Here is a 27,907-nt window from a genome sequence, read left to right on the forward strand (position 1 = left end):
GTTCTAATCCTGTCCTCTGACATGCTCGCAACCCCTTCTAGCTTGGTGTCATCCACAAATTTTACATGCATTTTCCGAGTCATCAGTGAAAATATTGACTGGTACTGGATCCAGGGCACACCCTGTGGGACCGCACTACATGCGTCTCCCCATTTGACAGCAAACCACTGTACAGCACCTGCCACAGTGGGGCCCGGATCTCGGTTGAGACTTGTAGGTTGTGTCATACCATTGACTAGCATGTGATTTGTCGGTAGCGTGAACCCTGAGCTAGCTTGTCCTAGCATTCCCACAGCGATCAAGGTAAAAATGTGACTCCCGGTAGCAAACTGGAAATATTTGGCACTTACGCAGCTGTTTACGTCTTCAAAAGATTGTGCAAACATGAGCTAATTCCCCCCCCCCCACACATCCCTCCACCAGAGAAGACTTAGGCTGCAGTGTAGACAGAAGCCAAGTCAGCAAAAGGTAGGTCGCTCGGGGTGTGAATATTCCCATCCCCACCAGCGAGATGAGTTACACTGAGGTAAGCGTCCGTGTGCACAGCCCAATGTTGGTGCGGGAGCTTCTCTCCCAGACAAAGCTTCGGCTGCTCGCGGAGGTGGTTTGTTAGGCCAACGGGAGAGCTCTCTCCTGTCGGCATACGGCACCTTCACCAGACGCGCTGGCGTGATGCACCAGGATCAGCACAGCTGCAGCGCTGTGTGTGTAGACACAGGCGCCAACTTTTCAAACGTCCGGAGGGTGCTCGACCCCAGGCCCCGCCCCCTTCCCCCAAAGCCCCACCCCGCCCACCTCTTCCCGCCCCACCTCTTCCTGCCTAGTTCCGCCCCCTCCCCATAGCACCCTGAGTCCCTGCTCCCCCCCAGCTGTTTGCGGCAGGCGGGAGGCGCAGGGAGTGGGGGGAGGCATTGATCTGCGGGGCCGCCGGCGGGCGGGAGATGATTGGGGGAGGCTCCACCCACCATTTTTTCCCCTTGGGTGCTCCAGCCGCCTGGAGCACCCCAGCGTTGGTGCTTATGTGTATAGACATACCCTTATTCTGCCCTCTTGGGGGTATGTACAAAAAATTGGTGTCCTTTTTTTTAAGGTGATTTGCTGAATTCCTCTTGTCGCGGTTGCCGGGCTTGGGCTCCGTTCAGTTTATTTTACGAGCTGACTGAAGATAAACAGGAGCCCTTTAAATCACAACATAAATAAAACAACCTGAGTGTCAGGGGGAACAGGGAAAGGCCCTTCTCTGGCGCTTGAAAACCCCTTGCGTCTCCGCTCTCCATGATGTGTGTCGTGGGAGCACCTCATGGACATCACCACCAGGACCAGGATGGGGGGGGTCGTGGTGCTGCCCTCAAGTTACTCCACTAGCTCTGCCCTCGCTCGCGCTGGCGTGTCTTCACTGCAGCAAAGAAAAAGGGGTCTTCTCAACTTGGGTTAAAATAGCAGGGAAGCTATTGGGTGACCTGGGTGAGGAGGTTGAGTTCACGCCCACTGAGGAGCCTGGGTTGGACTGCAGTTGCTAACCCGAGTTGCCGTGTCTTCATCGCTGTTTTACCCCCAGTTAGCTACCGTGGGTTAAGAACAGGTCCACCCCTCCAGCGAAGACACACCCTAAGCAGGATCACACTGCAAAGCAGCAGGCCAGCTACACGCAGAGCGATGGGATTAGCGCTGGCCGTGGGTGAGTTGTAACTCAAACCGGTCCCATCCTCGCTGCATCACTCCGGCATCAGCAGCAATTGACCCACCTGCCAGCTGGAGCTGACAGCACCACGGACGCTAGAGGTGTGTGTGTGTGTGTGTGTGTGTGTGTTTGTGTGTGTGTGTGTGTGTGTGTGTGTGGACGGGGCAAAAACCAGGTTATACCCTGCGCTAACCCTGCAGAGAAGACATCCCTGAGTGGGCCCCAATTGAAATCGGGGTCCTATGGTGGTCGGTGTTTTACAAACGCTTAGTGAGAGAGAGCTGCTGTGGGGGGTGTGCGTGTGTGAGTGCGTGCAAATCCCAAGTGGCTTCACTGGCTGGGTTACCCCAGCTGAGGACCTGGCCTGGCCTTGCTCAGCTGGGAGCTCTGTCGGCCGGTTGCACTTGTTAGCTGCCTTGCATGAAAGTGGCTGCGGCTTTTGTCCTGCAGCCTCTTGTCAACCTGCCCCCGGTCCAGCCTCACTTGCGCGCACCCGGGGCTATTACTAGGGATTCCTGCTTGCTTTACATCGGCTCCGGACGGAGCGAGCATGAGCAGCGTCTCAGCTGTCAGCGCGTGCAAGGGGCTGAGAAGCCCCTATCTTTTGAGGTTGTCAGAGGGGCTTTTCTCACGCCAGTCTGGCACCGGGGGCTTCAGCCGACTCGCATCCTCCTTATCTTGCTGGCAAGGAGAGTGATTTGTTTTAAAGCCTGGGCTTGCAAGGGCGGCTTCTGCCTGCAGCCTCAGGGAGTGACACAGCACCATTTGCATTGCAGACTCAGACTCCTAGGGTGTCAAGGGCTGGTGAAATACTGTCTGTGCACGGAGAGCTGGGGAAGCTTAACTCTACGCATGGGAGTGGTCCCCTTTGAGTCCCCTTTGAGTTTGTACTGGTTTAATTGGTTTAAGTTAAACTGGGGCAACTCTTCTGTGTAGGGGAGGGGTCAGATTTTCAAAAGCTCCTAAGTCCCCTGGAGTCCTATGGGACTTAGGTGCCTATGCCACTTTTGGGTGCTTTTTGAACATTTTACCCAAAGCTTGCTGCAGGGGCAGTGTGGTTTAGTGGGTAGAACACTGGACTGGCTCCGGGGGAGCTGGGTTCGATTCCTGGCTTCACCCCTGGGCAAGTCACTTCCCCGTGCCTCAGTTTCCGCAGCTCTGAGGATAAGACTACCAGCCTCCTCTGTAAAGTGCTGTGAGAGCTACTGATAAGAGCGTTGTTAATACAGATAACAAAAAGGAATGTGTTAATGAGACACAATGGTAATAAAAGGGACTAAGGGACTCCCGGCCGGCCTGAGACACTGCAGCAGGGTGTGGAAGGTTTTCCCTGTTGATGCCACAGCCCCGCTTAGCTGCCGACACATCGGTCAAATGGGTCTGGTGCATGCAGAGCGCGCTGCTTTTATCTGCTGCTTTTATCTGTTCCGCAGCCGTGGGGGCCTGGTGTCTGCATGGTGACAGTTCCTGTCGGGAGAGATGCGTTTGTCTCCACCCCCCGCGCTGCGGGGCAGTGAATGATCAATGTGAATCTGTCAGCGGGGCTGGTTTTCAGAAAGGGCCCTCTGAATTTCAGCTGCCTTTAAGGCATCTTCAGGCAAGCACCCAAAAATGGAAGATCTTGGCTCTCTGCTCGCTTGCGTCTCCAGCGTACTGATGCTAAGTGCGCTCCTGGGCGCCCTGGCGCATCACAATGAAAATCCTCGGCCGCCGGTTTGGAGTCGTTCAGGGAGGAGATGGGACCAGGTCTTCAGCTGGTATAAAACGGGCGGCGCCCCGGGAGGCGGCGGATCTATGCCAGTGCGTACCAGCCGAGGAAACTGACCCGCTGTCTGGTGGGTACGGCCAGGGGCAGGGAGTGAGGACTCCTGGGTTCTAATCCCTGCTCACTGGTGCCGTGGACGCCCGGGGCTCCTTTCCCCCAGCTGCTGTAGGGATGTTACCGATCGAGGTATTCCTGGATGCGGAGTCTTTCCCTTAGTTTCTTTGAGGCTTTTTCGAGCGGTAGGTGCTATGTAGGGGCAAAGTCGTGGTGTATGTCTGCTTTGGATTGGCCCGAGGCTGCACCCTGAATTGTTCCTAGCGGCACCCCCAGACGGTTCCTCTCTCCTCACTGCTTGCTCCTGGCAGCTCAGAGAGGCAGGAGAGGGGGAGATTCGTTGAAATTAACTAGAGGCATATGCGAGATCCTGGAGTGGATTTTCCCGAGATTCCTCCCCTTTGACAAACTTGCCTTGGGTTCCACGTGTCTCTTTCCCTCCCCCCGCACCCCCCCCACACAGTTGCTTGGGCCTGGAAGCAGAATGTGCCCCCCTCCCTCCACGTTATTGTGTATTATCTAGCCTCTGGAGGCCCCCTCTCTGATCAGGGTCCCCCCTGTTGTGTTAGAGGCCGCACAGACACGTCATGAGAGACAATCCCTACCTGGAAGAGCTCGCAGCTAGGCCAGACTGACAAAGAGAGGGGAAGGGAAACTGAGGCACATAGAGGGGAAGGGAAACTGAGGCACATAGCGGGGCAGGGAAATTGAGGCACACAGTGGGGAAGTGACTTCCCCAGGGTCACGCAGCAGAGCCACGGATCAACCCCAGGTCTGCGGAGTCCCAGCTCAGTGCGCCGTCCCAAAGCGAAGCTCATCCTCCCCCTGGACTCTAACCGGCGACGTTCACGGGCGGCGGCTGCCGCCATGCGGGTTCTGGAGGGCAGGAGCATTTCCTCCCCGCATTCCTGATGGGTCCGAGGCGGCCCGGCCCTGTGTGGACACAGATATACCAGTATAAAAGTGTTTATATTGGTATCACTAACTGTAGAGAGGGAAGGGGAGCTAGACCAGGATAAAGCATTGTTAGACCAGTCTAAGTGCATCTCCGTTAGGCGTTGTACGGGGTGGTCCTTTTAGTTGAAAATGCACCCCTGTCACCGTCACGTGAAACCTGTGTTCAGGCCAGGCCTTCGGCTGTGAGCTCCTGGGTGCTCGGGCTGTCTATTTTTGTTGTGTTTGTACAGCTCCTAGCACAGTGGCGGCCTGACCCAGGCCCGGGGCTGCACTCTGAATGCTAAATCATAAGAATTGGGGTTGGGGCTTTAACCTAGTCGCCCAAGTGGGTTTTATTTGAATGTGCCTTCCCGTCCCCGACACTCCAGCCATGTAGCTTGTGAAGTCCCCAGTCCTCACTCCGTGCTCTCTTATCTCTTCACTTGTAGCTTTTTCCCATTTTTCTGTGTCTTTGGGCTGGTGCCAGATCAATTACAGGCTGCATTTGTGGGGGGAAGAATTGCTGCTTTTCAAGTGGTTTTTTGAGGTTAAAAATTCATGTCTAATTCAGCCCTTTGGGGTGTACCACAAGCTTGTCACATGTAATAAATTGGCTCATTTATTAACGAGCAAAGGCGGTTGAAGGGAAACAAAGTGGCTTGTAAATTAATCCTGCCCCATTTGTGATAAGTAGTTGATCTGCTCTTTCCACAGGGATAATGGGCAGGGAGATCGGTTTTGACTGATGGACTGTGTGCTTCCTTTGGGTGCCTTCCCTTGATCTGTTTGGAAACACGGCTAATTAACCCTTAATTTGCAATTATTCTGAGCCTAGGAGAGTGGGTTTATTTAGATAGAGCTCTCTTTAGAGACAAAAGCTATTGTGTAGTTGCTGTTAAGAAGGCTCTTAACCTAGTGAGTTGCGTGGTTATAAACCAAACCGCCTTCCTCCAGAAGGGAAAGGAGCCGGAAAGGCACAGACAAACAGTGGCAGAGTTTGGGACACAACCCAGGAGTCCTGGGTCCCTGTTCGCTGCTCTAATCACGAAATCCCTCTCCCCTTTCAGAGCTAGGGGGTCCTAGCTCCCAGCCCCTCCCTGTTCTAACCCACTAGGCCAAATAGAAACCGGAGGGGCCGGATAAACAGAATTATTCCTAATGGGCGGCCTTTTAAAGTCACTGCAACCAGAACAAACAGGAATAAAAGTTGCCCCCTTAGAAGCCAGGGTATTCTTGCAAAGAGCTGTTGGGGCTGCATGTTCCTGACTCGCTTTCCTCGTGGCATTGAAATGTTCTCCTGCTTCTGTGGCCTGGGGCTCCGTGTATCACAGCCTGAGCTTTTCTGATGGCTTCTCGGTTTTGCTGTTAGCTGGGAGCTTGGCACGCTGGGTCCGAACTTCCCTGTCGAGTCGCCAAGTGATAATTGGCGGTTTCGTAGCCGGTGCGAGTGAGGCTGGAGGGCAGGGAGATGCGCGAAGGCCTCTGTCTAGGACCTATGCTGAACAGAGCTCGTTCAGGGGTAGGAAAAATACAGGCGGGAGGCCGGCTCTGTGAGAAGAGGAGTGCGTGTCTGTGCGTCTCCTACCCCCTGTCTCCCCTAGTGCCCGTTCCACCCCGAGGCTCTGCTCTTCTCAGCAAAACAAAATGAAAACCAAATCAACGCCCCTTCTCCCGAGTTCCCTGCACCATTCGCTGCTGCTAACTGGGTGCCTGGAATGAGATTTGGCCTAGACAGACCCTGTTCCCCCAGGGATTGGGGCTGGCAGAGGCCTTGCCCTGGCCGAAGTCGCTAGCCCATCAGCTCAAGCGGATGACTTTCAGATGCACCCTCAGCTAGCGAGTGCATCTGCAGCGAAGGAGAAAGCGTGTGTCAATGCGGGGAAACTCCAGTTCCTGCATGTCCCACTCCACAGGGACGTCACGTCCCCTTTCCCCTCCCTGCTACGTCGCACCTTCTTCCCACGATGCATCTCCATGACTTCCTGCAGCGACGGCCGTCCCTATTCTGTGCTTGAGCTGATCTCCCGCGTCCCCCCCTCCGGCTGGGGCGGGGACTGCCTCTGTGGTTGTAAAGCACCCGGTTGCGTTTACGCTGCTCTGCAAAATGGCGGTCAAAATGGCACCGTCTGACTGGGTGGGTCGCCTCCCTGTGCGGTCAGCCCTACTCGCTGGCTTTGTTCATGAGCCCGGGTGCCCCGCTGGGCCCAGACCGCTTGCAGGTGCTGGATTCTCTTCCTCCTGGTGCAGGATTCCACCCTCAAGCGGAGCGGCCATGGCGGTGCAGTGCGTGGGAGGCTGTTGCTGTTGCGGGGAAAGAGAGAGGGCACAGCACAGCTGCTTAGGGGAACTGGAGACCTGCCTTCAATTCTTTGCTCTCCCGGGGTGACCTTGGGCACGTCTCTCTCTTTCCTCATGGGAATAATGATCTGTCCCCATCTCTCCGGGAGGCTGTGTCGGGGTCGGGTCCTGTGCTGGCGGGGCAGTCCCTAAGGTAGGATGCAGTGCTAATCACAGCCCATGCGACGCTGCTGGAATGAAGGTGGTTCAGTCCTTGGGCTGATGAGGAAGTGGTTTTATGAGCTATTCGTTAAAGATTCTCTCTGCTCTGCCCATCTTCTGATGCCAAGATGAGGCTAAAAATAAGATGTGCCATCCCAGCTCCTTCAGAGGGGCATTTTCCCCTGGGTGCTGCGACCAGCAGGGAGGAAAAATATAACTTTTTGCTAGAGAGGGACCTAGAAACCGCTCCCCCCGCCCCCAGAAGTACTGAGCGCTCGGCACAGACTATTTGAGGGTGGTTCATGCGAGGGGGCGATCTAGCCCTGGAGGGGCTGCCCCAGCCAGGGAACCCCACAAGGCACCCATCGCTGGGCGCTTCCTTGCCCCTTGGGTTCCCTTGCTCGTGAGGCAGGCTCCCTTTCCTGTCCGGTCCCCGTTCGGGGGGGAGTGGGCACATCTGGAACCCTGTGGATGTGCCCGTTCTGGCCTGCCCTGGGCAGCTTCGAGACGTGTGTCCCGGGCTCTAGGAAGGAGCCGGCTGACTGGCCCTGTCGGCTGCGGGAGGCTGGGTGACGCTGGCCCAGGGAGTGTGGCGTGGGAAGGAGGGAGAAGTTTGCTGTGTTTGACGAGCCGGTCAGTAAAGTGCTGTGTGATCAGTGGCTTGTGTTTCCTTACCGGGGTGAAATATCTACACAGATGCCAGCAGGGGTAGGGAGACGCTGGAGGCTGAAGCTGCAGCCCAGGGCACTGGCCCCCTCCACCGCCGTTAATCTGGTCTCTCCCTTTGCCCTGGGTCCTTGCAAGTCCGGCCCCTCTCAGCACGTCCCTGCGCGGAGGAGCCCAGGCGAGACCCACCCTGTGTGGCTGCATTACCTGCGCCCCGTCCCCTGGGAGTTTGAGCCAGGCTGTCTGATGTGGTGTATCTGTTGGATCTCGGGAGTGAAGCCGGGTGGGGTTGGGGCAGCGCTTTGGACGGGAGACCCCAGCTATGGGTCCCCCCAAGGAGTGCTGGCCCGTGGGATTGTGGGATAGCATTGGGAGACTCTCAGGACCTGGGCCCAAGCTGCGTCCACACTGCAAAACAAGGGGCTTGGCCCCTCTGCCTGGCCAGTCCTAGAGCCTGGGCCCAGGGGACTCGCGGGCCCAAGGCAGAGAGATTTGGGTGTAGATGGAAGGGGGCTTTGGGCTCAAATCGGAGCCCGGGGTTGTGTGCAGTGTAGACAGACTCACGGGGGGCTGATTTTCAAAAGCAGCCACGTGACAGTAGCACTTAAGTCTCATTGGAAACAAATGCAGTTTGGTCTCCTTGTCCCACGCCTCAGTCATGCACGTGAGCACGGGTTCTACACGCATGGGAGGGTTTGGTGTGTGTGGGGTAAGAACATGCAGTAAACCTGCAGCGTAGACATCCCCCAGGCCTGTCTTGGAAATGGCAGGGTTCTCCCTCGGCTCCTGTTGTCTGTGGCTTTGTGCCACCTGCAGGTGTTTGCATCAGAGCCCAGTGGGTGTGAAATGCGAGCGTGGCCTTTTGCACTGGGGGGAGTGGCAGGGCGCCGGGAGGAGGGGAGGGATCCGGCCCCTGGCTCGGGGAGCTGTCGGGCTGGGTTCTCGTTGCTTGCATGGGCTGGGCCCAGCTGCAGCCCCGGTCCTCGCTGCAGCTCCCGGGCGTTGCGGTGATGCTGACGAGCGATTCCCTTCCCTTCTCGGCTGAATCTCTCTTGTGTTCTGCTCTCTTCCAGGTCCGCAGAGCAAGGTGTCGCGGTGCCAACCCAATGAACATAACTGCCTGGGCACGGAGCTGTGCATACCCATGAGCAAGCTATGCAACGGCCTGCAGGACTGCTTCGACGGCTCGGACGAGGGGTCGCACTGCCGGGGTAGGGGAGTGCCGGCGGGTCCCCGGGGCAGCCCCCACCTCCCTCTGGGCTGAGAGACTCCACTGTCAGGGGTGGGGGGAAATTCCACACCGGCTGTTTGCACTAATACGGCTGCGTCAGCGCCGACCCCAAGCCACAGGCCGTGGCCCCGGTAGAAAGTGATTGGCCCCCACGTGTGGCGTGTTCGCACAAGAGCGATGCACTGGTGGAGATACCTCAGTGCGACCCCCGACCCAGCACTGTCAACGAGTCCTGGGGGCTGTGGGTTAGAGGACTTGAAGGTTCCCTCCTGCAGGAAAAATGCTGATTGTTCCTGTCCGGTCAGGCTGTTAAATAGCTGCACTCTCCGCTGAGCGGAAGGAGACGCAGGGATTTTGGGTTGAGTTTAGATTCTGATTTCCTCCTTAGCCGGGGGTCTTGCTACCTCCTGTTGGGAAAAACCTAGCCTGGCCTGGCCCTTGGCAGACCAGGGTTCAGTCTCTGCCTCTGGCACCGACTCCTTGTGCGTTCTTGGTCAAGTCACTCAGTCTCTGTCCCTCAGAACCGTGGGGACCACAGCCCTGCCCCACGGGGGTGTGGGAGGCTGAATACGTTCAACGTTGTGAGGTGCTCAGATGTGCCAGCTAAGTACCGAAGATACAAGTACAGAGTCCCTGCTGCTTATACGGAGGATGCCTAGCTCTTACCTAGCACTTTCCCAGGGAGTTCAAGATCGTTATTCCCAGTCTCCAGAGGGGGAAACTGAGGCACAGAGCAGGGAGGTGACTTGTGCAAAGTCTCCCAGCAGGTCAGGGGCAGAGGTGGGCATAGAGCCCAAGGCTCTGGAGTCCCAGCTCTCTCCACCGTGTCCCCGTTGCCCTTTATGAACCGCCTGTTCAGGCACCCGGGAACATTCCCCTTTGCATAAGCGTCTCCTCCCGGCTCCCTGGCCCGAATGTGTCCTCCCAGCTATTTGTATAGATTCCTTTTATAAAACCACCCACGCCCCTGTACAGTGTCTCAACAAGTCTGGGGCGGGCGAGAGGGCTAATCAGTGGCTGGATCCGTGAAGTGGGGAGGGTTAATTCTGTCTGACATTGGGTTACACCTACTGCAGCCGGGCACGCAGCCGAGCAGGTGCTGGGAGCGCTCGGCACTTGCAGGAGCTCTCAGAGGAGGATACTAAAAAGCCAAGTTTTCCTCTCCAGTGCTCAGTGGTAGCCCTGCGGGACCCACTGCAGTCAGCTAGTCTGTGTCTCTTAGGCACTCCCAAGCCCCTTGCCCTCTCTAGCGTGTTTATCCTGGCCCAGCCCTGAGGCACGGCAGGATTGTTACCCCCATTCGACAGATAGAGAAACTGAGGCGTAGAAGGGCGAAGTGACATACCTGCGGTCCCACGGGGAGATTGTGGCAGAGCTGAGGCCTTGTTTCCTGACTAGCTCACTAACCATTGGGCCACCCTCCCTCTCTGCTGCTGGAGTCTGGCCTGCCACATGCAAGAGACGGAATTGCACCCAGTAATTCCCACAGTGGAGAGAATCGCTCCTCCTTGGATGAAAGGGGAAACTGAGGCCCAGTGAGGCGATGAGGCTTGCTAAGGTCACACAGCTGATCAGTGGCAGAGCTTGGACTAGGACTCGGGTTTCCTAGGCCTTAACCAGCACACCTCACTGCCTTGAACGGATGCCCTGATCTCCACTCTGATGATAATTCTCCTTTCCCTGGGCCTGAGACGATAAGCTAAGGGGCCAAGGCTTTTGTCTAGGGGATTTAGAGGTATGATTCCCACATGCTCCTAAACCCCACAGTCACTTTGGGAAAATCACTAGCAGACCTACACGCTCTTCTCTAACCTAACGTTGGCACGCCAGCCTGCAGGCAGTTCCCAGTGCACAAGCAACCCTCCGATAACAGACCAAGGGAGGGGCAAACTCAGCAGAGGGAGGGAAGAAATATTGGCTGGTAAAGAAGCAGAGATCCCAGCTGCAACCTTCGAACAGGCTATTCCTGGTAGCAGAGAAGTGGGAGCCACAAACCTTGACTGTGCTTTTAAAAATCCCCAAGGGCTGGAATTGTAGCGGCACTGTTTCCACCGGAACAGCGTCCTTTTAAACAAAAACAAACAAACAAAATGAAAACCCTAATATTGTTGGGGTTTTCTTTGGTGCATGTGGCACTTGAGCCGAGAGAGAAGGCTCTGAAATGAACATGCAGGCCTGCCAAATGCCCTGCAAAGCCGATAGACCATGTGAACGAGTCAGCTGGCCCACCCGGCTTATTAAACTTGCATACGCATAACACAGAGGATTTAGAGCGGGATTGTGAGCAAATCTTTACTGTTTTTGCCAGGGGAAAGGGCGCTCCTCCCGCTGTGTGTTAGACAGCCAACTGGCCTGGGGACCGTAGCCTGGGCCGTGACCTCCCCAGGCAAAAGCAAAATGTGAACTTTAGGCATATGCTGTGCCAAAGAGGGTAAACGGTGCCGGCGTGGCTTTCCTTTGCTGGCCCTTGCACTGTGGTAGATGGATCAGAAATGGATTGCGTCCACACTGCTCCTGCAACTTTGTCCGCTCTGGAATGTAGGTCTGCTAGAACTGTCCGGGTCTAGGTAAAGTGGTGACACATGCTAGGCTGGCTGGTGTTAAACCGGGATAAAGGGGAAATGAGCTGTTTCAATAGAAAGCACCTTTAGCCTGGTATAACTGTGGCCAGACTAGGCGCGGGATAGATAAAACCATCCCCCTAGCTGGCGTCACGACACTGGTAAAATTTCTAAGTGTAACCCAGGCTTAATTCGGTTTAACTCTGAGCAAAAGAGAGTCATGCCTGTTTTAAAAAAAACAACAACCCTGCACTAATTGTAGCAATTTAAGTCCAAAGATCGATTGATGGGAGGCCGATCAGCTCCCACTGAAACAAGGAGATCTTTTACACTGGTGTAATAGTGTAGACCAGCCCTTAAACCAGAATCAGAGCGTCTACACACACGCGTGGACTGGATTAACTAAATTGATTTATATCGACATGTTTAGTTCTGGCTGTAACAGGGTCCTTGGGCTAGTGTGGGAATTTGCAATTGACACCCCCCTCCGCCCCCCATGCTCCAGTTCTGACCTTGCATTAGATTCTCCTTCCCCGAATGTCAGGGTGAGATTCACACAGCAGGAAGTGTTTACAAACCACTCCAATGCAGCTCAGCGTCCTGACTCCACACCCACTTCTGGTCAAGGTGGCAGGAGGCATCCTATGGGAACCGGTCGTTGCTCCCTGGTTAGTCGGCATGGTTTCCCGAAAGCCCCCCACTTCCTCCCTGACCTGGACTCGACCTCTGAACCCCCGTAAACAAAGCAGAATAGATTTGGATGGTAAAACGTTGTCGTCCCCCCCCCCAGAACTTTGTTGGTGACCCTGGCAAGAGCTGCAGGGACCTAGTGCCAAAGGTTGTGAAATTTCCTATCTGATTTTGATGTGGTTTGGGGGCAGGGGGGCTTTTCAGAATCACAAACAGTTTGTTTAACCACAGAATGTGACCTCTGGGCTCTGCAGTGCTGGTTTCTGGGGGTGCAGATTTGGGGGGGGAGGGAGGGGGACTATGGGATGTGGGTGGCGTGCTGCTGCCGTCCATTTATATTCCTGCGTCCTCCCCCTCACCGCTCTTCCCCAGCCCTGAATGTACTGTACTTGCAAATTAACTGTCCCGGGTGTGACGCGAGCCCCGTCCCAGTCCTGTCCCCCAGGGGCAGGAAGGGGGAGTTGGGTCTCGGGGTTGCTCTGTGGAGAGGGGTGCTGGTCAGCGGGTGTTTAATGAGCTGTGGGCAGAGATGGCATCTCAAACCCTCTCCCACGCTCTGTCCTAAGCCTGGAACGGGGCTGCCAGTTACTAATAACCTGCACTGGCTTTGAAGTGCCGACTCCCTCCCTTCCCCCCTTTCCCACTCCGAGCCAGCCAGCCCCCCGCCCTGGGGCCAGATTGGAGCCGGCGCCCCCTAGAAGGGAAAGGCCCCGTGCCCCATTCCCCGCCACCCTGAGCCAGCCAGCCCCCTGCCCTGGGGCTGGATTGGAGCCAGTGCCCCCTAGAAGGGAAAGGCCCCGTGCCCCATTCCCCACCACCCTGAGCCAGCCAGCCCCCTGCCCTGGGGCTGGATTGGAGCCAGTGCCCCCTAGAAGGGAAAGGCCCCGTGCCCCATTCCCCACCACCCTGAGCCAGCCTGCCCCCTGCCCTGGGGCCGGATCGGAGCCGGCGCCCTCTAGAGGGGAAAGGGCCCATGTCCCATTCCTAGACTTCTGGAGCCAGCTGCTCCAAGCTGTGGGATGCATTTGATCATGAGGTCTCCGAGAGAGGGCTGCGAAAGGGGGAACACGGAGAAAAACGGCCATATTTTCTCAGCTTGGCAAGGTTCACGTTTAGATTAGTTTGCACACGGATTTGATACAGACCCGAGTTCATCCCGCTTTGCGCTTCCAAGCCAGGGCGTCGTTGGGCAGGAGAGGGAAAAACCCCTTCAAACAAAGAGACCTTTGTGGGCTGAATTGCTCTTCTGCTTCCCACAATGAGTGTCCCTTCAGCCACAAAGCCTCAATCCCAGGCCTTTGTGTGTTAATTGGGGCGTGGAAGCCTATCTTATCATTGCTGGGTTGGCCGGGGACGCCTGTCCGTTTTGTTCTTGCTTTGCTTGTGTGGAGCAGCTTTCTGGGTTGCATGGGGGTTCAAAAGCACGACTGTTCGCAAGGGGTTGCCGTTTGCACCAGTGCAATGCACTCCCGTGCTAGTGAGATGGAGCATGGTCCAGTGGTTCGTTGTTAGCTAGGAGTTGTAGGTTCAATTCCCCGCTTTGCAAGAGGCTTCCTGGGAAAGGCATTTAATTTCTCTTTGCCTCAGCTCAAAGTGCAGGCCGTAGTTCGGCCCGACCTCAGAGAGACATGTGAAGACCAATTCATGAAGGATCCAGATATGGTTCCCTATAAACGGGTAGACAGTTTGCATCCCATGACTACAATGTGCATTAATACATGCAAATTTTGCTAATCTAGAGCCTGAATTCTGGCCCCTATTGTCCCCTTTTTATCAGAGAATCTCGCTTTGTGTGTAAATATAACAACACCTACCTCCTGCTTTTCATCAAGGGCTACACAGTCTATCCTCACGACCCCCTGGGGAGCCGGGGCAGATCCATTATCCTCACATTACGGATGGGGATCCGCGGCAGAGACAAAGGGGCCGGGCAGGACCTGAGCTGAGGTCTCCCCAGCGCATTGCCTGGATGTCTGTATAATTACCCCCTTTGGTCGTGTAACGGGGCCTGTCATTACTGGCCTGCTAAACCCAGGGTTGTGAGTTCAATCCTTGAGGGGGCCACTTAGGGATCTGGGGCAAAAATCTGTCTGGGGATTGGTCCTGCTTTGAGCAGGGGGTTGAACTAGATACCTCCTGAGGTCCCTTCCCACCCTGATATTCTATGATTCTATGGTTACGTGACCTTGCTGAGTCTGGGAAGCTGTCGTTATTGGCACAGCCAGATGAGTGCTCCGGGCCACTGCTCCGTTTCTCATCAGCCCCAGGCTACCTCGGAGCATTGGGGAGCACGGGGCAGATGGACACTTGATTAGCATTTATTTCAGCCGTGGATAGAAATTCATCTGTTCAGAGCAGGAACCTTCTGAGTGTGGACCAGGCCTTGGGCACAGGGGAGGTGTTGGAAGCTGTTTAACACACTTGGGGCGGGCCCCTCCCAGGAGCAGGGATATTTAACGCATCCAGCTCCTGCCCGGGGGGGCTCTTAATAGACGGGCAGGGATGTGTTTTCCCTGCCTTTGCTGGCGAGTCCGACTAGGGCCTGGCTCCCTGCTGAGCTTGGTGGTGGGAGGTCGGTCTGGGGAGGAGACGGCGCGGTGACGGTCACCCCAGAGCTTCCCGAGGCCTTGCTGCGATGGTCCAGACCGCTGCCTGATTGGACCAGGTGCTGCACCCCGCTCTGTTCTTTCTCTGCTCCAGGAGGGGGCCAGGGTGTCAAAAGAGTTAAGCACCCAATGGGAATCCTCCCTTCCATTCCCCCCACTGAGAACAATGGCGTATTCCCCTGCTGGAGAACAATGGGGGAATCCCCCCACTGAGAACAATGGAGTATCCCCCTGCTGGAGAACAATGGGGGAATCCCCCCCACGGAGAACAATGGCATATCCTCCTGCTGGAGAACAATGGGGGAATTCCCTCCTCCCCTCCCCCCATTGAGATCAGTGGAGTGTCCTCCTGCTGGAGAACAGTGGGAAACCCCTCCCAAATGGAGGATCCCCCTGTTGCATGTATTGCCGGGAGCATCCAGCGTGCCCCATTTCAGTGCTAGGTTCTGCGGGGTTGTCAGTCGAGGTGTGCGAGGATAGGGGCAACTAAGAACAGGGGATACCGGCGCCCTTTAGCTTCTTAATTCCAGGGGCCAGGTTTTGGGTGGGCAGGGTGCGTCCTGCTCCCACCTCAGCAGGGCCCTACGGGAAGCCCTTGTTTGCGTTGTTTAAGGTGATCTCGGGGAGCATGCAGTGAATGCACACAATGGGGCTTACATTTCACTGCGGGCCAGGCAGCAAGAACCCAGAACCAGGGCTAGGGCGTGTCTTCAACGCACCCCCTGTCGCGCTCTGCTTCCATCTTTGCACGCGGGTTTCCGGAGCCCCATGGGGCTGAGTGGGTGGCCCAGCGCAGCTCTCCTGGAGAAATGGATGTGGTCGAGGAGGGATGCTGGTGCGCTCTGGACAGGCGTGGCAGGAGCTAAGTTTCCGGCTCCTTTAAATAGGAAATGCTGAGCCATGCAGCTGAGGTTAGAGACAATGTGACTCATATTTCAGAATCAAATTCTGTCACTGTTTCAAAGCGGCTCGCGCAGCCCTTTCCCTCGCTGCTTCCCTTCCTGGGCTTGGGTGACCACGTTTGTACCTGTATTCCGGGCGGTCTCCGGGCTTGTGGTGTTCTGATGGCCTTGGGACAGATTCTCCGTTGCCCTGGACTTCTGTGTTCCCTGAGCCGCTCCTTTATGCTAGGTGTGTATAAACACAGAACAAAAACACAGGTCTTGCGCCGATGATCTTACAGTCTAACCGGTGTAAACCGCAGCTCTTCTGGTAGCGGTCTGCGCTTGGTTTGCATTGGTGGAAGCATCTACACACGGCGCAGGGTGGAGGTGAATTGGGCCCGTTGTCTTTAAAAGTCCAGCTGGGAGATACCCTGCCTAGAAATCATTGCTTTCGATCAAACGTTTCCTTTTTATTCCCCAGCTCCCAGAAAATCTTTACATGCAAAATATTTGAGCTTGCAGGATATGCCTACACTGCACAGGTGCCATTGCAACACAGATTGGTGTATCTCGGCCAAGTGGCGCTGAAACCACGGTGGTGGGGCCATGCGTGCCCACCTGGGAATATGCTCGCATTCCTAGCCTGCCCTCTGATGCATTTGCTGCTAGTTTTAGCTGGGCGGGCTAGGGAAAAGCTGGCCCACGTCTGTCTGCCTGAGCCGGAATTGCACCTCTGAGTGCAGGGTAGATGTACCTGTAACAGGGTCCTTCTCCCCTTTTCGCAGGCGGGGAGCCGAGGGCCGCGTGCGGCAGTGACCTGTGCAAGGTGTCACAAGATGTCAGCGGTAGAGCTGGAACGGGACCCCAGGTCTCCTGAGTCCCTGCGCATTGTCCTGGCCATAAGCCCATCCTTCCCTCACGCTAGTGCGGATGCTGCTAGGGCTGTGGGGGGTGGGGGGCTGGTAAGGACAGCAGGTACCTTCGCTGTTCCCGTCGCCTGCCCAGATGTCCGAAGTGCCCACTGACCCCTGAAGTGACGTTCTTTCCCCTCCCTCCCCCCGTCTCCTTTCTTTAGAGTTTCTGGCCAACTGCTCAGCCCTGGGGTGCCAGCACCACTGCGTCCCGACGCTTGTCGGACCCACCTGCTACTGCAACAGCTCCTTCCAGCTGGCCGAGGACAGGAAGAGCTGCAAAGGTTGGTGGCGGATGGGGACGATGCAGCCTGTGAACCCAGCCCTGGTGGGGGCGGGGACAGGACTGCCGGGGCGCAGCATCAGCTCAGTGGGCCACGTGTGACCAGCCAGCCTGGGGTGGGGGTAGGGAGCGGGGTGGCTTCCAAAGGGATTTGGACGCTTAGCGCCCATTAGAATACCACAGCTTTGAAAATCCCATCCTGAGTGTCACAGTGACGTGGCGGGGTTGTGTAGTAGCCCAGGACAGAGCAGCACAACGGATTAAACTGATTCCTTCGCCCCGGGGTCCCCCATTGGAGCACTGAGCAGGCGGCCCCCATGAGGGGGAACAGTGTCCTTGGCTGCATCAGGAAGAGGCTCTGAGTCCCTAGGAGGGGGAGAGCGTTTTGAGAGCAGGGCACAGTAAGAACCAGTGGGTGGAAGCTGATGCTAGAGAAATTCAGACTGGAGTGAAAGGGGCGGATTTTGAAGAGCATCGTTTCACCAGGGCTGGGGCGGATTCGCTGTCACTCGGCCGACGTCTGTTAAAGTTCTGCTCTGGCTCAGCCGGAAGTTCTGGGCCGGCTGCAGGATTCGCGGGGTGAGATTCTCTGGCCTGGGTTACACAGGGGGACAGACTAGAGGATTGCACTGGTCCCTTCTGGCCTTTAAACCCTACGATTAGACTCCCCTGGTGTGTGTGGGGCTGTGTGTTCCTCCCGCATGTCCCGTTCCCTGCTGCTCCACCATAAGCACTGGGGGTCTCTGTCCTTTCCCTGGCTCACCGGTAGCTGATACAGTTGTGGGACCCAGCCTTGTTCTCTTGCCCTCCCCTGCAGATTTCGATGAGTGCACCATCTACGGGACCTGCAGTCAGACGTGCACGAACACGGAGGGCTCCTACACGTGCAGCTGCGTCGAGGGCTATCTCCTGCAGCCCGATAACCGATCCTGCAAAGCGAAGAATGGTAGGTGGTGTTTTCGCAGCGTGGCGTGGCTTCCGCCTGTCTCCAGCTCTCGGGACCTGGGGATGCGTGCAAAGCCACCTGGCTGCCCCAGAGCGTGCGTGGCGCTCCTGCCGTGTTTGCACATGACCTAGAAGTGTGTGCGTGTGCAAAGCCACCCGACTGCCCCAAAACATGTGTGGTGCTCTTGCCCTGTTTGCACGTGACCCAGGCCTGTGTGTGCATGTGCAGAGTGACCCGGTGGCCCCAGAGCATGCGTGGTGCTCCTGCCCTGTTTGCACGTGATCCAGGCATGTGTGTGTGTGTGTGCAGAGTGACCCGGCAGCCTCAGAGTGTGTGTGGCACTCCTGCCCTGTTTGCACGTGACCCAGGGGTGTGTGTGTGTGTGTGTGTGCGTGCAGAGTAACCCGGTGGCCACACCATGCGTGCGAGGTGCTTGCAGGGGGGCCTGGTGTATGTGCAAAGCCACCAGGCCGCCTCGAGCGTGCATATTTTGCGGGTGATGTCGGGAATCGTGACTCCCCATGTTACAGCTCGGTCTCCTGTGGGGGCTCCTTTGCCCCCCGCATTGGAAATTCAGTCCTCTCGTGTTCCCTCTTGCATGGGTCAGGCTGTGGGTTCCCTGCTGGAGCCTGGGGCATAGATTGAGCAGGAATCCAGCTGCCTCCTTAATCCTCCCTGGCTTTCCCCCCCCGCCCATTTCCAGAGCCTGTGGACCGGCCCCCGGTGCTGCTCATCGCCAACTCCCAGAACATCCTGGCCACCTACCTGAGCGGCGGCCCCGTGCCCAACATCATCCCCACCAGCACCAAGCAGACCACCGCCATGGACTTCAACTACATCGAGGACACGGTGTGCTGGGTCCACGTGGGCGACAGCGCGTCCCAGACCATCCTCAAGTGCGCCAAGATCCCCAACCTGAAGGGCTTTGTGGAGGAGCGCTCCATCAACATCTCCCTCAGCCTGCACCGTGAGTGGCCGCTTCGGTGCTTTCGCCCCTCCCACCCCTTGCTCCTCTCCGTTCTCCCCGCCCTCCTGCTGCCGCGTCTGCGCCTCTTTAAATGCACCCTTCCCACGCCGGAACAGGCCGGAAAGGGGGGACCCTGGGGGTCTGGCCTGGGGTAGTCACCGGAGCTTTAAGCAATTCGGTGCACAAGCTCCTTAGGAATCCAGTGGGCTCCGGGGTCTAACTCCCCTTGGGATCCTCGGCAAGGCCTGAACGTCTTGCGTTAAAGCCAGTCATAAGCATTCCTCTATTTGGTTGAAAAATATTTGGTTGATTTAAAACAGCTTTTTCCCAAGGGCCTGCAGCTTCCTCCCCCTTTTGCTTTGATCCCTTCCTGTTTACAGTTTCCAATGAGCTGCGAGCGCAGGTCGGCCCGGGATCGATCAGCTCCTTGCGCGGGGTGGGGGGTGGGGGGGAAAATCGACCCTGGTTGCTTGTTGTTTTTGTATTTGAGCCCCGTGCTTCTGTGGCCTAAATCGGCTCTGGCCGTAGGTAGTGATTTAAAACCCCAGAAATTCCCCCAGTGGAAGCAGCTCCGTGGGGGGAGGCTGAGTCATGGCCAGCGAGTCGCAGATGGTGGGTTTAATTCTGTTTGCGTCTCCTGAGCTGTAACCAGACTGGTTGCCGGGGGCGCCGCTTGGGGTCTCGAGCAGGGGGGAGGCTGCAGGTTAAAAAAAAATGTACCGGCCAGTGTTGTTTTATCAACAGTAAAGCTGGGGGGCTGGGCTGGAGGCTGTGGCGGGGTTGGGGGGGGCAGCAGTTGGCGTTTAGGGCCTTGGGGGTGTGGAGCAGGATCAAGGGGCTTGGAGGGTGGAGATTGGGGTAGACGCGGAGGGTGTGGGGGGATTATGGGTTGGAATCAGGTGGGGCGGGGGACAGGCCTTTTGGGCCTGCAGCAGCGCTCAGCCGGAGGACGTGCTGGGAGCACGGGGGAGGGGGCTTTGCCCCTCTCCGCCCCCCCCCTTGTGGTGCCCTGGTTGCAGCAGCCGAGTCCATGGGAGAGTGTGCATGGGCTTGGGGTCAGGGCGCTGCTGGGGGAGGAACCGCAGGAAATCTGTCTGTCCCGATGTGGGAAGGGGAGGGGGTGAAACTCTCCATTCTCCTCCTCCTCACGCAGCGTCAAGCTCCGTCAAAGCCCAGTGGAGCTGGTGTGGGAGGAGGCAGGAGGCCCGGGACTGTGACTCAGGAGGGCTGGGTGCCATTGCCAGCACTGATCCATGGTGCGAGTCACCCGGTGGCGTTTGGCGTTACGTGACTCGCAGAAGGCTTTGGGGATCTAGCTCCTTCGGAAATACCGCGCCCCACCTGGGCCTCTCTTCCCCAGCTGTGACGTGGGCATCGTCCCCTTCCTTCGTCCGGCCTGTGGGGAGTAGAAGCCCGGGCCCCGTTTCTAGCTTGGGGGCGCTCCGACCAGCCACGCCTTGCGTTAAAAACGACGCTTTTGCTCCCGGGGACTGATCTCTGCACCGCAGTAAAACCCCAGGGGTTCGGCCCTTCTCCTCGGCCTCGTGTGGAGGGTCCTGCGAGGGCACCGCAGCGTAGTTAGGGCCCTGGGGCAGTGGGATGAAATCCTGAGCCCTTACTGCAAAGTGGGGGTGTGGGGAGGAGAAAGATCTTTCCGAGTGCTCTGGAGCAACTTGGGGGTGGGGTGGGTGAGGGGTGTGTGTGTGTGTGTGTGTGTGTGTGTGTGTGTGTGTGTGGCCTCGCCCTCTGCTCTTGCAGGCGACAGTCTGAAATGAGGCAAGAGGAGACCAATCCCTGCTCTTTGTTTGCATGTGGGGAAGATGGTTTAGTGGGGGTTTTTGGGCACCCCTGAGGAGAGAGGGCCCAGGAGAGGAAGGATGATGCACTAGCCAGACAAACCAGCAGGTCAGTGGCAGGGCATGCGGGAGAAGGCCAGTGTTGGGTCAGACTCATGCGTCTGTCGTGTCAATCGGGTGGGACCTGTCTTCATGGGGCTGATTTGACTCTGGACTACAGACCAGACCACACTGAATCAGTTGCGAAATCTGAAGCGGCTCCTGAAATCCTAGATTTTTTTCTGCTTTTCTAAAAATGCACCGTCAGGGGCGTGGCTGGGAGCAACTGATTTCGTTGCAGACTCGGGGTTTAGAGGAAGGCCTATGGCGAGCGCTGACTGCTCTGCAGAGCTGTCTGGTGAGCCGTTCATGCCGGAGGAAGGCTGGGCCAGCGGTTAGGGTTTAGGAGCGCTGGGTTTAATTCCTGGCTCTGCCATAACGTTGCTGTGAGACCATGGGCAAGTCACCGAGCCTCAGCTTCCCCATCTCTCAGATAACACCAGCCTGCCTCAGAGGGGGGTTGTCAGGATAGATGCATTAAAGACTGTGATGTGCTTAGCTACTGTGGTCATGGGGCCAGAGCAGTACCCGAAGGACCGGGGGAGGAATAGCTCAGTGGTTTGAGCATTGGCCTGCTAAACCCAGCGTTGTGAGTTCAATCCTTGAGGGGGCCACTTGGGAATCTGGGGCAAAATGGGTACTTGGTCCTGCTAGTGAAGGCAGGGGGCCGGACTCGATGACCTTTCAAGGTCCCTTCCAGTTCTAGGAGATAGGATATCTCCATTAATAATAATATTAAATATTAATATTATATATAATATATACCTTAGGGAGATATATTTGTTTTTTCCTTGATGCCCCTTTGGGGGATGGGATTCGCACAGGGCACAGGACTCCTGGGTTCCATTCCTGGCTTTGCCATTGCCTTGCTGTGCGGGCGTGCCATTTCCCCTTTCCGAGCCTCAGTTTCTCCACCGATGAATTACCGTTACCCACCGTGCTGTGCTGGATTTCTTGCTTGTAATACTCTGCGAGTTTGCTAAAAGCGCTCGGTTAGTGTAAAACACGATCAGTCTCCCAGAGGGAGTAAAGACCAATGCTGCTTTGCATCTCCCGGGAGTCTCTCCTCTTGCCAGAGGGAGGCTTCGATACATAGCCTCAATTAACTGTCTGTGATAACCCCAGAGAGCTGAGAAGGCGGAGACCTGGGGCCCTGCAACGATTTCGGCTTCTGGCTCAATCTACCCAGTTAGACATGGTAGCGGAGACCTGCAATTACTGAAAGGTGTCTGCGAGCAGCTTAATCCCAGGTGTTGCAGGTGTGCTGTTGATCGCAGTCCCGGTGTCTGGGGTGGCTGAGGTACCGGCGGGCTGGGCTTTTTTCTGTACAGCTGTCTCTCTTCAGGAATTAGCACTTCCCTCTTGAGTTATGCTCATCTAAAGCAGGTCGCGGGGTGTTTTGCTCGTGTTGTTTTGCTGCTGGTAACTTGCACAAAGGAGGAAGTGAGAGATGACGGCTGACGTTTGGCGGATCGCTTTCTGGCCTCCCGAGTGCTCCGACTTCTTCCAGAGCTATCTTCTTCAGAGTTGCGTTTGGGGAGAGGAATGTGCCGCTCAAGCGGACAGGATGCTGTCAAGACAGGAGGAAAAACAGAGTGTGTTTCCAATCCACCTTTCCTCAGTTGCCTTCCTACTGCAGCGTTGAAGTGGAGTGGGAGAGTGGGGGCTGTGCGTTCCACCTCCAGCATTGCCAGTGAGTCCCTTTGTGAGCTTGTACAAGTCGCTTCATCTCCGCAGGCCTTCTCTTGTCTATTTCGCTTGCAAGCTCTTCATGGCAGGTGCAAATCCAGGGACTTCAGTGGCATCACATCCACTTACGTCCTGTTAACATAGCCATAAACACTATACATAAGAAATTTGATTGAGGCTTTTCAGAATAAAATCAGTAACGCTGGAGCTTCGGACTAAAGTCTGATTTAAATGTAGTAGCTCTGTTGAGGTGAGACGAGGAGGGTGTATGTGCAATACCTACGAATAATGCAACGTTTTGGGGAGAAAACCCATGTGAGGCTTAACAATAATTTACTACTTGTCATGGATGCAAGATTCCAACCCCAAGTGTCCCGAGCTCCTGAGTCTGGCTCCCAAGATGTCCTGAGATTTAAAAAAATAAATACATTTGGGGTTCTTTTTATTTGACTTCTCGTTTCTGAGCTGTGGGTTTCGCTTGTGTTTCCAAACTTTTCTCTGTAACCATGAGGACGAGAAGCTTTTATTTTATTTATGTATTTTAAAGGAAGTTGCGATTCTCATGTAGTCACTGGACTCCAGCAGCTGGGAATTAAAAAAAACAAAAGCCAAAACCCTTTGCAAACAGCGCAAGGTGCGTGATAAAATCAGGAGAGTTGGCAGCACCACCGATGGTTGTTTGGCTTATGCATTTCACTCGTCTCGGCCTGTGAAACTAGACAAGTCAGTTTCACTTTCTGCTTTGCCTGCGTCAGTTTGAATTTCCAATTCTGCTGAGAAATCTTTCCAGGGTTTGTTTATAAATGCAAAGCTTAAATCGAATGTAAAGTGTTATAAATGCTCCCTTTACCTTCTGGGCCTAAGCTGTTCTGTGTTTAAGGGATCTGGTCTTACCATGATTTTATCTTACAGGAGAGTAAAGCTGATCTGTAAATCCAGTTAGTGGCTCCTTTATTTACTTGTCTCTTTATGGCATTTATCTAGTGACAGCAGGAGTCTGGCTTCCCCAGTGCCTACTGCTAATGGGGTTTGCGTTAGCATCTGATGGGGAAATCCCAGTGCTAAAGGGTTGAGAATTACCAGCCCCGCAGCTGGCGTTGCTGTGCTGGAATGATGAGTTGTGTCTGTCCGGTTCCGATAGTAGCTGCGCATCCATGGTTTTTCTGCTGAGAGATTAGCGTGACTAGCATGGCAGGAGATAGGGCTCTCAGCAGAGGTTGGCAGGAACCCATGTGCACGGATCTTTCTGTTTTCCTCCACTGCTAACTTTTTATTCAGCCAAATGCCCTGGGCACAGATGAATTTCTGCGTGATGATTCTGCTTGTGGCTCCAAACGCAGACTGCCGGCACGACAACGCTTGGCTCGAGAGTTGTCACTGGAGCTGGTTTCGCAGCTGCCCCAAATGACTCCGTGAAGATCCAAGGTGCCTTGGAGCCATCGCACACCCAGGGACTAATTTTCCTTTCAAGGATCACACAAGTCTTGCCCTGTCGACACTGAGGGACAGAGAGAGAGAGATGGTGTGAAGGGGGAACTTCCAGTGCAGTAGCAGGGAATTGCAAGTTGTTGGATAGGCTGCAGGAATGGCCAGCTGAAATTTCTGTGGCTTGTGTTACGCAGTTGGGACTGGTCCCTCTACTTCATAATCTGTGAATCTTCAGGGTGCGGGCTGGGTTAGCGGCACACGGCCCAAGCCACTTCATTCTCATCCTGTCCCCTTTAAAAATAAAATCCCTGGTGACACACTGCTGCGTTGGCACATTTGACAGGTTCCTTGCAGACTGCACGTCTGTGTTTGTACAGCTCCTGACGTAATGGGGCTCTGGTCTGTGGCTGGGGCTGCTTCGTGCTACAGCAATACAAATAATTCATAGTGATCATGGCTGAAAGATGCTGAAGCCAATCTGCCCCCTTCTTTTTCCAGAGGAGCCAGCGATATAGTGCAAATCGAGGCCCTGCCCTGTCCCCCAAAAATCATGAGATTTGACTTAAAACCCGTGAGATTTATTTTTAAAAGAGAGTTGTTTCTGTTTGCCCTTTGGGTTTTGAGCTTTCGTCCCTAATCATGAGGGCTAGAAACTTTTTATTTAATAATAATAAGAGAGAGCGAGATGGGGAGAGGGGTGAGATCCTAATGCAATAAGGCAATTCTGAGGGATGGGGATTTGTTTTTAAAAAAAAAAAAAAAAAAAGAGCCCCAAACCTACCAAATACTGTGAGAGTTGGCAGCGCTGTAGCATGGCCTGTATCCCTGGTGGTTGAGTTCATAATACAGAACGCCCAAGGATACATTTCAGGGCCTGTCTTGATTAGAGAAATTCGCTATCTGGATGTAGCTGGCGGGAGCACCTGGCCTTATGTGACTTCTCTTGAGGTGTCAGCAGCTCACCCGGGAGTGGAACCTACATCTCCTACGTCCCAGGCCAGCGCCGAAACTGCAAGACCGCCTGGCCGGGTTGGGCTGCGAGAGGAGCCTGATTTGCGAGTGCTTTAGACTCTTTCCCCATCCCTGTCACGCATGTGATTTTGAGCAGTATGCCTCTGCCAGCCGACATGCGGCTTTAAGTGGCTCTTGGAGAGGATCTCTGCAAGCCAAGTTCTTCTTCGTCTTCTTTTTAACGCTCTCCTTCAGTTGCAGCGTTTTCGCCCAAAGCCGGAGCCGATCTGCTTTCAGGAGGTTTCGGGCAGGTGGTTTGAAGCCAGGCTGCATGCTTCCAGCTGCTCCCAGACACTCGGCAGCACTCGGTCGACTTCACAGCGCCCGTTCGAGGGAGCGTTCACTCTTTGCCTCTCGTTACTCTTCCAAGATGAAGCTAGCAGCTTCCTGGGCCGGTTGCTTCGATGCTGGCTGGCGCATCCCGGTCTAGGGGCAGCACACTGCATTCAACAGGCCACTTGGGTACCGTTTCCACCTCTGAGCTGCGGCGTGTCCGTGGGCACCGATTGCCTCTGTTTCCTGTCTTGTCTATTTCTCTTGCGAGCTCTTCAGCCGGGGACTGCTTCTCCCTCTGCAGCGTGGCCAGTTCTGGCGACCGTACCATGCGGGTTTGCGTTATTTGGTGTTTTTTCTTAAAGCCCCGTCCCTACTGGTAATAAACAGGGCGTGCAAGGTACCCTTCATCGGTTGTCAGGGTTTGGGAGTCCACGACTCCGTCCCCAGGCCAGAAGATGAACGTTGCCCCTTCCAAGCTCTTGGTGACGCTGACTCAGTTCTATCAAGTGCGCGTCTTGTCCGCCCCCCCCCCCCCACCCCCCCCACACACTCTGCTCTCAGACACACCAGTGTAGTTATAAACTAGCTCCCTTCAGGTCAGGCTCCTCACATGGCATCGATTCCCCTTTGATTTCACTGTGTAGCATTGCAGCCTCTCCCTACCCAGGCCCACTTGGACGGAGCTGGCCGGGGCTCTGTTTTCTGGTCTAGGTTCTGCCCAGCCCCCCGTCCCCAGGGCAGCTCACATCCCAACCGCCACGTTCTGTTTTAAGCTGCGGCTCCGGATCGGGAAAGGGAAAAGGAAAGGGCTCGCTGGGGAAAGCTACAGGGGCGGAGTGGGGAGGGGAGCCAGAGACCTGGCCTGCTACAGCGCAGAATAAGAGAGCCTTATTTTTCCTTGGGTACTTGGATTCCAAAGAGGGGGACTTTTTTCCCCTCTCCCTTTCCTTTTCCTTTTTCTCTCCCTTTTTTTCTTTTTCTTTTTTTTTCTCTTGTGTGTTCGAAAGTTCCAGCTCTGTTTCTAATCAGCCAAGTCCCTGGCAGGAGCTGAATGTCTGCTCGCATTCAAGGACAAAAGGCGAAGGGGGGAGGAGTCGTTTTTCGGCAGCTTGGAACGGTTTGCCTCCCTCGAACAGTCGGCCCAGTGTGTGGTTGCTGCTTTCCCTCGCTCGGGGCTGGCCGCGAAAATGGAGCGGGCTGTGATTAAGCTCCCCTGCTTAGCACTGGCCTCCCCTTTCGGCCTCTCGGCTTTGGAACGTCTCCTCCATGGGCCACTGACCAAACTAATGGGCCCCATTGGATGAGCACACGTGGGTGACGCGCTTGCAGCATCCAGGCCTCGGCCTGGGAAAGGGGGTTTTCAATAGAGGTTGGCAGGGCCGCCCAGAGGATTCAGGGGGCCTGGGGCAAAGTGGGGGAGCTGCGGCGCTTGTACTCACCCGGCGGCATTTCGTCGGCGGGGGGGGCCCTTCAGTCGCTCTGCGTCTTCGGCAGCACTGAAGGACCCGCTGCCGAAATGCCGCTGAAGATCTGAACCGCCGCCGGGCCAGGGCTCGCGAGGCCCTTGCGGGGCCTGGGGCAAATTGCCCCACTTCCCCGCCCCCCCGGGCGGCCCTGGAGGTTGGTGTTGGTCTAACTTGGTTCCTGATGTGCGGGAGGAAGGAAGGGTGGCTCAGTCGTTACAGTGCTTGTGTGGGTTTGAGGGACTTTGCTACTGGTTTCCTTTGGGCCAGTCACTTAGTCTCTCTATGCCTTACTTTCCCATCTGGAAAATGGGCGTAACAGCCTTGGCCTGCCTGACAGGGCTGTTTGAGAACAAACACATGGTGAGGAGCTCAGATGGATGGAGGCCAGCGAAGTACCGTCAAACTCTGGTGCCAACGTTTGTGTGGTTAGCCTCAGCGCACCCTTATGGGGAGGCAGAAACGGCAGCACGCCCGCAATAGTGACGGGGAAAAGGACCCACTTTTTAATGGTATTTAGGCACTTAAATCCTGTTGAAGTCAATGGGAATTAGGAGCCTAAATGCCTTTTAAAACCTGCCCCTAAATGATTTATTTAGGTTCCTGCCGCAAAACCTACATCAACTGAGCCAGGCTGGTAACTCAACCTCAGAGCCTTTCTTTGGGGTTGGGCTGTTCAAGGGAACTATGGGAGTTGGGAGCCCAGATTCCATTGAAATGGTGCAGGTGCGGAGGAGGTTGTGGTAAGTGACGTGGGGGCTGGTGAGGTTTGGGCCTTGGGACGGAGAAGGAGTATTGTTACAAAGAACACTAGGGCGAGATTCTGACCCCCGCGTGGAAATGAGGGGACACTGAATGGGGAGAAAGATGCTCCGGTACCTTAAGGGAGCAGAGCTCGGTCGACAGAGCCCTATTGAAAATCTCACCCAGAGGCTGAGCAGCCTAGAGGGTTTAGGTGCCAACTCCAATTAAAACCCAGTTGGATTTGGGTACCTAACTCCCTTGGGCACCTCTTAAAAATCCCAGTTTGAATGTTGGTTTGAAGCCCTTTTGTGGCTACTTGATGCTACGGGAAAATAAGCAAGTGCCCACACATGAGTGTGACAGTTTTTGCACTATTGCCGGGACTGGCTGTTGGCACTGGCTGGAGTGAGGCGCAGGGGAGTGAGGCAGCCCCTGCCAATGCATCCTAGACCTGACCCGCAGCCTTTCCCCCAGCCCGTGAACTCAGCCCTGGGCTGCCCACTTAAGCTGATCCATCCCCGCCCCTGCTGTTCCAGCCCCCAGCCGCTTGTGGGGCTGGCGTATTAGGAGCAAAGCCGCTTGAGCAGCTGACTGAGTCTCGCCAAACTCATTTCACCAGTGAGCAGAGCAGGACGCAACTTCCTGTTTCCTGGACGCTGGTGCGAGACTGTTTCTGTGTTAGTGGCTCCCCGGAGCTCTCGGTGCCGGGGGGCGGGGTCTG

General features: G+C 55.7%; 1 protein-coding gene across 1 annotated transcript in view; it reads left to right on the top strand.

Annotated features, from left to right (window-relative positions):
• LRP1 (LDL receptor related protein 1) overlaps nucleotides 1-27,907 on the top strand; it is a 176,487-nt gene that overhangs the window by 48,778 nt on the left and 99,802 nt on the right. Inside the window, exons 3-6 of the mRNA XM_054013207.1 lie at nucleotides 8,675-8,812; nucleotides 16,649-16,768; nucleotides 17,585-17,713; nucleotides 18,417-18,680. Coding sequence (XP_053869182.1) covers nucleotides 8,675-8,812; nucleotides 16,649-16,768; nucleotides 17,585-17,713; nucleotides 18,417-18,680 — 651 coding nt within the window. The remainder of the gene's footprint in view (nucleotides 1-8,674; nucleotides 8,813-16,648; nucleotides 16,769-17,584; nucleotides 17,714-18,416; nucleotides 18,681-27,907) is intronic.

This window comes from Malaclemys terrapin, chromosome 23, assembly GCF_027887155.1.
Source record: "Malaclemys terrapin pileata isolate rMalTer1 chromosome 23, rMalTer1.hap1, whole genome shotgun sequence".
In the NCBI taxonomy this organism is placed as follows: Eukaryota; Metazoa; Chordata; order Testudines; family Emydidae; genus Malaclemys; species Malaclemys terrapin.